This window comes from Pogona vitticeps, chromosome 1, assembly GCF_051106095.1.
Source record: "Pogona vitticeps strain Pit_001003342236 chromosome 1, PviZW2.1, whole genome shotgun sequence".
Taxonomy (NCBI): domain Eukaryota; kingdom Metazoa; phylum Chordata; class Lepidosauria; order Squamata; family Agamidae; genus Pogona; species Pogona vitticeps.
This window is the reverse complement of record NC_135783.1, coordinates 134714030-134724113: the sequence shown is the minus strand read 5'-3', so window position 1 is coordinate 134724113 and position 10084 is coordinate 134714030. Positions and strand designations below refer to the sequence as shown.

At 42.7% G+C, this 10084-nt stretch overlaps 1 protein-coding gene across 6 annotated transcripts; it reads left to right on the top strand.

Annotated features, from left to right (window-relative positions):
* Nucleotides 1-109: 109 nt before the first annotated feature.
* On the top strand, nucleotides 110-10021 carry ITGB1BP1 (integrin subunit beta 1 binding protein 1). Of its 6 annotated transcripts, XM_073001417.2 has the most exons (7): nucleotides 110-321; nucleotides 1072-1182; nucleotides 2031-2109; nucleotides 3259-3395; nucleotides 4266-4358; nucleotides 5966-6115; nucleotides 9646-10021. In XM_073001417.2, exons 1-7 carry the CDS (start codon nucleotides 250-252, stop codon nucleotides 9715-9717), a joined length of 714 nt encoding a protein of 237 aa, XP_072857518.2. In that variant the 5' UTR covers nucleotides 110-249; the 3' UTR covers nucleotides 9718-10021. The 6 variants fall into 6 exon arrangements, with proteins under 6 accessions (XP_072857518.2, XP_020652272.2, XP_072857530.2 ...); XM_020796613.3 differs by lacking the exon at nucleotides 1072-1182; XM_073001429.2 differs by lacking the exon at nucleotides 3259-3395 and having other exon boundaries at nucleotides 4270-4358.
* Nucleotides 10022-10084: the final 63 nt, after the last annotated feature.

Below are 10084 nucleotides of genomic sequence, written 5' to 3'. Positions count from 1 at the left end.
CGCCGCCTTTGGAAGGAGAAATGCCGGCCGGCCGATGATGGCATGGCGGCGGCCCGGTATGGGCGAAGCCTCCCCCGAGAGTCCGTCCTTTGAACTCGGGCTGAACCTCCTCCGCCTTCCAAGCCGTTGCCTCTCGGCGGGGTCCCGATCCCCGCGGGTGGCGTCGTCCTGCTCGTAGTGTGAGGCCGGCCGGCCTTCTCTCTTAATCTCTCCCGGTCGCGTTTCCGGGGCTGCTGGCCCTGATCGAGGATGTTCAGGAAAGGGAAGAAACGGCACAGCAGCAGCAGTTCGCAGAGCAGTGAAATCAGTACCAAAAGCAAGGTGAGATTGTACTTTGCCAGGCTCCTCGAAGACCGAAGCAGTGAATTCAACATGCTGAGGCATTGGTCTGACTCTGTAACTTGGTACCGAGTGCACTGTCTGTGCCTGTCAGCTCTCTTAACACACCACCAGGAAATATACAATTGCCTGAACAGGTACAGTGGTGCCTCGCATAACGAGTTCTTGGCCTAAGCTTCCTTCAAAGTGTGGATAATGTCGATGTTGCTCATGTGAAAAAGTTAGATAAAATAATAATAACCTTACACACTTATGATCATTTAAGGTAAATCTTTTATTTCTAAATGCTTCTGTCATACTGTCAATTATATGGATCCTCTGAGAAATGTGTCATAATGAATGAAACAACACTGCCTGTAGGGGAGAGTTCTTAAAATCTTTTCGTTGCTAAACATGCAGTTGTATTATAGTCTGTATTATGGCTTTGTTCAAACAAAATTATAAAGTTGAGTGATGTAACATGGATCTATCTAAGAAAGTTGCGCAGCAAGCAGAATTTAGAGCAGACAATATGAGAATCTTATATCTTAATCTATTTCAATGGCTTTCTCATTCTGCCCTACTACTTGTGTCAAGTTGTGAGACTTTTTTCAACCTGGACATTAATGCACATGTTTGAGAACATCTGTTTTTCTGGTGTACAGTTTTTAACATACTGTGCATTGGTCGAAGCATGTTTTTTGTACATTTTAAAATGTGTGCGTGGTTTGTGTTCATTGTCTCAAAATCCAGATGTCTAGGGTTCTGAGGCAAGATGTATTCTGTTCCATTGTCTTAGATGATGAGAAACTGGTATTCCTATACAGAAAGGCAAATCCAGCATCACATTTTGAACATTTAAAGGTGAATGATTTTGCAAGTTAATGGAGGAAAAATTTTCTTTGAATGTTTTATTTTTTTAAAATGTCTTCTCCCTGTTTCTTTTGAAAACAGTTTTAAAGAGCAGAAGCCTCTTAGATTCCTCAGCTTGCACAGCAGTCTGTTGTACAGTGATGCCTCGCAAGACGGGTGCTCCGTTTAATGATAAATCCGCAGTATGACGAGGTTTTTGCAATCGCAAAACGATGTTTTGAATGGGGGGATTTCGCTGCGCGATGATCGGTTCCCTGTTTTGGGAACCGATTTTCGCTTCCCAGTGATCAAAACAGCTGATTGTCGGGTTTTCAAAATGGCTGCCGGGTGCTCAAAATGGCTCCCCGCTGTGTTTAGAAGCCATTTTTCGCTGCACAGGCACCAAAAAATGTCCGCCCCCATGGAGGATCTTCGCTGGACGGTGAGTTTTTAGCCAATTGGAACGCATTAACCAGGTTTTTATGCGTTTCAATGGCTTTTTAATTTTCACTTTATGACGTTTTCGTTCTACAGCGATTTCGCTGGAACGAATTAACGTCGTAATGTGAGGCACCACTGTATAAGCTGTTGGACAGTTTCCAAACTTGCACAAGGAAGCCCTCAGTCATAACTTTGTGCTAGATTGGAAACTGCCATACAACAAAATATGTGGAAAAACTATGGACAAGAATTTGTTCAAAAAGTTTCCTAAAATCAGTATTATTAAAGTAATATGAATTTAATGCATTTTAATTTCTGCCCCTCAAAACTGAGTGCGTGAATTGCAAGAAAGCTATTTTCTAGAGGTTATTTGACTAGAAGGACTAAATAGTATTTCGTATTTATTTTTCCTTTCCTAGTCAGTGGATTCCAGTCTTGGAGGGCTTTCAAGATCTAGTACCGTAGCTAGTTTGGATACAGATTCCACAAAAAGTTCAGGTATGAAACTGATGGTGGGCTAGATTAAATTGTCAGATTATTTAAAGAAGTGTTGGAAATAAATAGCAGTTACATTAATGAACATATATGTTGAGCAGATAATGTTGTTTATAAGCAGAAGATAATCAAACATTTGCAGCCTGTGTAAACATGCATACAGATATTATTCAGTAAACATGATTTGGTTGTTTGTAGTATTAGGTATAGTATTGGAATATTTGCTGTTTCTCATTTTATAGTGGCTCTAGGCACCACATAAGTATGGCAGAGGAGGAATTTCTGTATTATCTTAACTGTAGAAACGAACTTTCAGAATGGACAGCGGGTGGACAGCGCTAGCACTGTTTTTTGGGCAACATTTTCATTATTGTTTTTTATTCACTGATACTTCTCAGTCCTCCCACATTCTGAAATTTGATGTCTCTTGTTTGTGCTAGTAACCATGGAGTGGCAATTATGTAGTAAAAATTGTGATTATTCCTATCTTTGTGTAGACCTACTTGTTGGCGGAATATCTCTGTTTCTGCACTGCACTTCCGAGCTGGAAGCGTATGGCTGCACACCAACATCCTATTGGGAAGGCTGATCTGACATGTACAGTACCTACGTGATATATCAGTCTGGCTTCTTTAGAGAACCAACTCAAATTAGTTGACAGACATTTATCTGCTTTGCTTTGGATTATGAGTCCAAGATACTATGTTGTTGTTGACTGAATGTTTTGTTTAATTACAGAGTGGCCTTAAAAATATTTGTCATACCTTAAGTTGTTCAATAAAAACAGTTCTTTTAATATTTTAATATTGATGATTTTCCATGTGTTCCTTTGTTTCAAAAAGCAGGGAAGTTTCTCAAAAGGGAAGAATCTGTTTTAAAGCAAAAAGTTAACATTGAAGGTGCAGACTGAAAAGAAAGGAAACTCAGGCCACAGGTAGAAGGTGCATCAATGGGACCTTATTTAAAGCAGAGGGGAAGTTGTGGTCCTTACTTTACCTACTCTTCAACACACATACTCCTTCTAACATTTTTTATTCTCTTCCTAGACATTGCCATCTCTAGTTGTCCTTGTGGAGTTCACAACCTTGTGAGTTAGTGTAGCAACTTGATGATGTAATGAAATACAGTACAGTATTACGATTTTTTTTGTAGGTCAGAGCAATAGTAATTTGGATACCTGTGCAGAATTTAGAGTTAAATATGTTGGTGCCATTGAAAAACTGAAGCTTAATGACAGCAAGATTATGGAGGGCCCACTAGACTTGATCAACTATATAGATGTGGCACAGGTAAAGCTTTTCTTTGAACGCATTACAGTACTTCTAAACTGAATGGGAACATCTCACTTTAGGTGTCTTTTTATGGACAGTTGTGGTTTTCAAAGCAACTGGCAGGTGAACCATTTTTGTTTTTGAGAGATAATCTCCTGTTTTCCCACATTCTGAGCAGCCACTTTTGATCCATCTTGGAAGCAGAGCTAGAAGGTTGGAAAACTGTTTGCTTAAATGTGAGCAGTGATTGTAAATTTACGATATTATTTTTATATCGTTTTGTTTTTTAAATGTAAAACTGTGTATATTTTAAATTGTTTTTATCTTGTATGTTGTGAGACGCCCAGAGTAGACTATGTCTAGATGGGTGGCATATAAATGCAATAAATAAATAAATAAATGATGCACAAAATGTCTGCTGCAGCATTCAAAGATATCTGGCTGGCCCCAGACTATACGGATACGCGAATTGTCTGCGTTTGCCAAATTACAAATTTCCTTCTTATTTCTCAAACAGCAGAAACACATAAAAGATATAATAGTCTGGCTTTGATCATAGTACATCTGATTGATGAATAAAATACTGCAGAAAGCATTTTAGTTACTTATTGTCCATCAGAAAAAGCATTTTGACCCCTATGAAATGTAGTATAATGGATTTGCATAATGCGATCTTGTGGTGTAAGTCCCAACTGGTTTCATGGATTTAGTTGGTCTGTTTTAACTGAGACCAACAGTTGGATTTAGGCCTGTGGGTCTCCAGTAATGTACTGTACGCTGTAAGAAATATGCTTCATTGCCAAAGTTTTTAAAGAATAAATGTTTAGTAACTTAATTGGAGATGCTCACATGTATGTGATGTGGTATTTCTTTTGTTTCTTTCCAAAGCAAGATGGAAAGCTACCTTTTGTTCCAGGAGAAGAGGAATTTGTTATGGGAGTTTCCAAATACGGTATTAAAGTTACAAGTTTGGACCAGTATGTAAGTGATTTATGGTTTGAGAAAACGGTGTGGGTTTATGTGTGGGTTTATTGTGAATTACAAAGTTTCTTTCGCTCTGCCCTACTGGATTTGCTTTTCTATACATCCTAAACCAGGAGTAGTCAACTTGTGAGGATGCAAGGAGCCACACCTCCTGCTACCAGGTTTAGGTTGCACAGTGGTAGGGGAAAACAGTTACTGTTCAACTTCAAATATGGTGCACAAATAGCAGACACCTACAAGGAGGTGAGCCCTTTGGGAAGGCTCTGAAAATTTTGCCCTTTTTATGTACCTTGTTTTAAAGGTAAATGCTCGCTTTCCACATTCCCTGTTCTGCCAATTTTAAGCTTTTCAAATATTCTGTTTTCCAAATTTCATTAAGTGCCAAGGGGAGGGCTGAAATAAAAAATAAGAGGGGGACCATCAACAGCTGAAGGCTGCATATTACCCTCCAAATCATGAATACAGTGGGGTCTCGACTTATGAACGACCCTACTTGAGAACAGTTCAACTTACGAACCAGCCCCATAGGGAAATAAGGACTCGACATACGAACTTCCCTCGAGTTACGAACAAGAAAAAAGTGCCCCCTCCCTCCCCTTAGAGGCTTCTGGAGGGGGGGGGAAACGGTCAGAAACTTAAAAATCAATAAAAGAAAGTCACTTACCAGGCCTGTGTAGCCCCTGTACTGCAGGAAAAAGAGGAAACAGCTAAAAGCTGACACCCAGAAGGGAGCCTGGCAGCCATTTTGTGCTTTTCCCCTGCTCCTGCCCCCCTCCCCCCCTAACAACTGATTGGCTGGCTCTGAAGAGGCTTCCGGAGGCTTGCTCAGCCTAAAAAGGTTGAGGTGTGAGTTCCAGACTCCTGCCTGTGTGTCTTTGTGCTGAAAAAATCAGCACAACATGCTTTAAACATGCTTTAAAATTGGCTTCGTTTTCTTGACCTAAGGAAAAAACCCAGAAAAATATCCCCTCTAGTGGTAGAAGGCGGAATAGCAGCTTCCCATTAGTTTCTATGGACGGAAAAGAGCAGATACGGATTAAATGGTTTTCAATGCATTCCTATGGGAAATGCAGATTCAACTTAAGAACTTTTCGACCTACAAACCGCCTTCCAATACGGATTAAGTTCGTAAATTGAGACCCCAATGTAAAGAAAAATAATTTAAGGAATTCTGTTCTGTCTGTAGAAGCTCCTGTGTTAGTGATGCTTTGGGGGAGGGACCCAAGTGTCTTCAAGGCCACATGAGCTACCCCTCCCCCAATTCTTAAGGTAAATTGTGGTAGGTGTGTATACCTGCACAGGGATTTATCAGCCTTCTAGGGCAATTCAAAATAAGCTTTGGACAATATGAAGTTAACCAGACACTTCTGGGGAACTGTGATTCTTTTTCATACCCTGAAATGTAAAGGTCAGTCACTCCTTTATTGCTAAGGGATTTTTTAAAATCACCTATGAACAGCTCTTAAGCTGAATTCCAACAATTTTAGCAAATAATGGTTTCCTTCCCAAAGCTTATGACAAATGCTTATATTGTTCTGATGAATAGCAAGTATATAGAACTAATGTGTGTTATGTGAATTTCTAAGTTGTTGTGGAATTTTCAGGATGTTTTGCATAGACATGCTCTTTACCTAATTGTCTGCATGGTCTGCTATGATGATGGCCTTGGGGCTGGGAAGAGTCTGCTGGCTTTGAAGACAACAGATGCAAGCTGTGAAGAATACAATCTTTGGATATACCAGTGCAATAGTTTGGTAAGGTTCATCCGTCAAGACCACCCTTCAGGCACTGTAGACTTGACAAAAAGCAATTTAATGCGTACTCTGCTCTGTGTACCATTCCCACAGATGTCGTTCCCATAGCTTGCTTTCTGGATTGCTAGACCAGAGGTAAAACCAGGGGAAACTTCCAGGAAATTATGTAAGAATGGAATAGTGCTGCCTCCTACTTGGCACATGATCTGTGGCACACTTGTCCCCCACCCCCTTATTTGTGAATTAACCAGCTTGAATCCTGTTAATTATAAGTATACAGTAATTCTTTCTGCTGCTATCCTACCCTTTGGTAGGAGATGCAATACTAATAACAAACAGCAGAGATATTATAGTCTGATATTTTGAAAGTAACTTTGTCTCCCTTTTTGGCATAATGATTTTCTTCATCTCACTCTCTGATTTTATGGTGCTTGAAGATTTGAGGGATAAAGTAGTGGGCAAAAGTTTATACCTTCATGAAATGAAGCAGAGCAGGTAGTCTTCTAGTTGTTCTAACCCATAAGAAATGGAGAAGCCAAATATAGTGTCAGAAGCAGCTGTGACTTATTTTTATAGCTGCAGTATACAGTAGTGTCTCGCAAGACGAATGCCTCGCAGGACAAAAAACCCGCAACACAATTGGTTTTTGCGATGGCTATGGTGCCTCGCAAGACGGTTTCTTCTATGGCCATGCTTCACAAGATTTTTTTTTTCAAGACCAATGCTCGCAAGATGAAAAAATTTCATCTTGCAAGGTTCCCTTGCAAGACAATTTTTTCACAAGACAGTGCTTCTTGTGGAACGAATTACATTCGTCTTGCAAGGCACCACTGTATTACAATTTCAAACATACAGGCTTGCCATTTCACTGTACTCATAATGTGAGGGGGCAGTGAGATCATGTCTGCACATGCTAATGAATGAGATAATCAGTATACAGTGGTGCCCCGCATAGCGACGTTAATCCGTTCCAGGATTAACGTCGCTATGTGAAATAGTCGCTAAATGGAACAAAAAACCACATAGAAACACATTAAATCCTGTTTAATGTGTTCCTATGGGGCAAAAACTCACCGTTCAGCGAAGATCCTCCATAGGGGCGGCCATTTTCGCTGCCTCAGTAAGCGAGGAATCCGTCCAGAAAACAGTGGCGGCCATTTTGGAACCGCCCATCAGCTGTTAAAAAAGCATTGCTTTGCCATGATCAGTTCCTCAAGCAGGGAACCGATCATAGCAAAGCACTGCCAACCAGCCAGCTAGCCAGCCCGGGAGACACCAGGCATCCTTGGGCAGCGGGCGAGCGAGGGCTCGGGAGGAAGGCCGCTGGAACACCCGGGCCTTGCCCTGCCTCCCGGCTCTCTCCAAAGCACCCCTCACCCCGTCTCCGCCGCCACCGGCGGGAGGAGGGCCGCCAGAACACCTGGGCCTTGCCCTGCCTCCCAGCTCTCCCCGAAGCACCCCTCACCCCCGTCTCCGCCACCGGGAGGAGGGCCGCCGGAACACCCGGGCCTTGCCCTGCCTCCTGGCTTTCCCCCAGCCACCCCCTCATCCACCGCCGCCACCGGTCAGCTGGGGGAAGCCGCATTTCAGTACAGCTCCGGAGATGGGGAATCCCTTCCTCCTCCCCTTCCGAAGCCGACGCTGAAGCTGGCATTTCAGCACAGCTCTGGAGGGGGGGGGGAATCCCTTCCCCCTCCCCTCCCGAAGCTGACGCTGAAGCCGGCATTTCAGGACAGCTCCGGAGGATGGGGAGGGGAATCCCTTCCCCCTCCCCATCCTCCCGAAGCCCCGCCCATCAGCGATTTTTCCCCATTGAAAACATTGTTTTGCGATCGCTTTTGCGATCGCAAAATCTTCATCAGTATGCGGATTATTCGTTAAACGGGGCACCCGTTAAGCGAGGCACCACTGTATTAGAGATGGCCTGAACTGATGTTTGGTGCTTTAAAGCCCTGCCTCTTCTGGCAGGTGCCCACTCAAGAGGTAGCTGCCTGGCTTCCCTGCCCTGCCTCTTCCAGGTGCTGCCTCCAAGTGGGCGTCTGCTGGAGGAGGCAGGGCTTTGAAGCGCCAAACACCTGTTTGGCCAAAAAATGAACCGCCTCTACAGTATATTGCGGGGAAGATGAACTAGCTTTGGATTTCAGCACACAGTAGTGTCCTGTGCTGGCACTTGTGATTACTCTTCAAAAGAAGAAAAACTGTTCAAAATGCAATTCTGTTACCAAACGAGATTGCTATCCCAGAGGCAACACTGTTTTAGCAAACAAACATGTGCACTGAGAATTTTGTACGTCTGTCACCCTTATAGGTTGATGGCACTGTTTCACCAATATGTTGCAGATGAACATAGGTCAGCTTGAAATTTAAGTGAAGTAGAACCTGTACTAGGTGTTTACAGTGACTACAGGAGCAGTTTGGACTCTAGTTTGGAAAGCAGCCCAAGTCAACTTCCATTGATTTGGAATCACCTCATTCACCTTGGCTTGTATTCCAGTTCAGGAAACCAAATGTTCTATGCTTTCCATCGCCTGCCATTTGTAAATCACCAGACAGCTATAACTTTTTGTTAGCGTTAAATGAAATTTGCCGAAATAGCATTACAGTGGTGCCTCGCTTAATGAGCGCACCATTTAACAAAAAATCCGCATAGCGACCCATTTTTTGGGGTCGCTAATGTGATCGCATTGCAATGTTTAGATAGGCTAAACATTGCATTGCAATCATTTCTGCACCCGGCGGCCATTTTGGAAACAGGTGATCGGAGGTTCCAAAATGGCCGCCGGGTGCAGAAAATGGCCGCCTGCACCATTTTCACGCCCTGCGCTCGCTTACTGGGCAGCGAAAATGGGGGCCGGATCCAGGATTCTTCGCTTACCGGTGAGTTTTTCCCTAAGAGGAACGCATTAAACGGAGTTTAATGCGTTCCTATGGGTTTTCCCCGCCCGGATAGCGAAGAATCCGGATAGCAATGTTAATCCTGGAACGGATTAACGTCGCTATCCGGGGCACCACTGTACTTTATTTGAAGAGATGATGTCTGCAATTTCAGAAAAATAGATGTATGCAGTTTCAGGCTATGTACCTTTATATTTTCAGAAGAGAGGAATCTGATTTACTTCCCTTTACCACCACTGCCTCATCGCCTACTTCAAATCTTGCATAAAAAGACACACACACCCCAAAAAAAACTCACCTTGCAGAAGGATTGGTGCAGGGACTAGGAGGGAATGATGGTTGCAACTACTGCTTTTGTTTCATATTCAAAAGGCACACAAATGGCAGTGGAACAGGGATGAGTATCAAGTATGTAGTGGGGCAGATACAAGCATGTGAACATCTGCCAGTTTCCAAGAATGCCTTGCCTTGCTTCAGACACTCCTGAACGTGCCTCAATCAACCTCCTTTGGTTTCTGGTTCAGAATTCAACCGAATCTCATTAACATGTGATGTAATGGAGCGATTCACATGGTCCTAGAAGACTGGGTGCAATTACATATTGATGAAAGCTAACATTACTTTCTAAAATGCAGGAACAAGCACAAGCGATTTGTAAGGTGTTGTCAACAGCCTTTGACTCCGTCTTAACATCTGACAAGCCTTGAATTTCTGCAGCTGCACTTCATATGGAGAGGCAGTACTGGCTGCTGTGCCTGTAGCAACGGGAATCGAAACAAGTATTCCAAAGGAGATGGGAATTTTAATTTCTTAAATAAGGAACTGTTTGAGCACTTTGAAGGAACATTAGAGGTGTTATGAAAAATCATTGTTTTAAACTATTTTGCTAAGGGTCCAGCCAATAACATTAAGGTCATGCTTAATGACCTTGTACAGTGATGTCTAAAGCTGAGCAATAAGTATTGCAGATTATCTTTTTCTTCTATATTTGAATAAAAAATGTTCATGAAAGCTGTGTCTTGCTAGTTACTATCATTTACTCTTGCTCTGTATGAACATCTGAAGTTCATGTAG

Coding starts and splice junctions, on each gene's coding strand:
- ITGB1BP1 (XM_073001417.2), top strand. CDS start 250: ATGTTCAGGAAAGGGAAGAAACGGCACAGCAGCAGCAGTTCGCAGAGC. Junction 1,183..2,030: donor CACATTTTGAACATTTAAAG/GTGAATGATTTT, acceptor TTCCTTTCCTAG/TCAGTGGATTCCAGTCTTGG. Junction 6,116..9,645: donor TATACCAGTGCAATAGTTTG/GTAAGGTTCATC, acceptor TCTAAAATGCAG/GAACAAGCACAAGCGATTTG.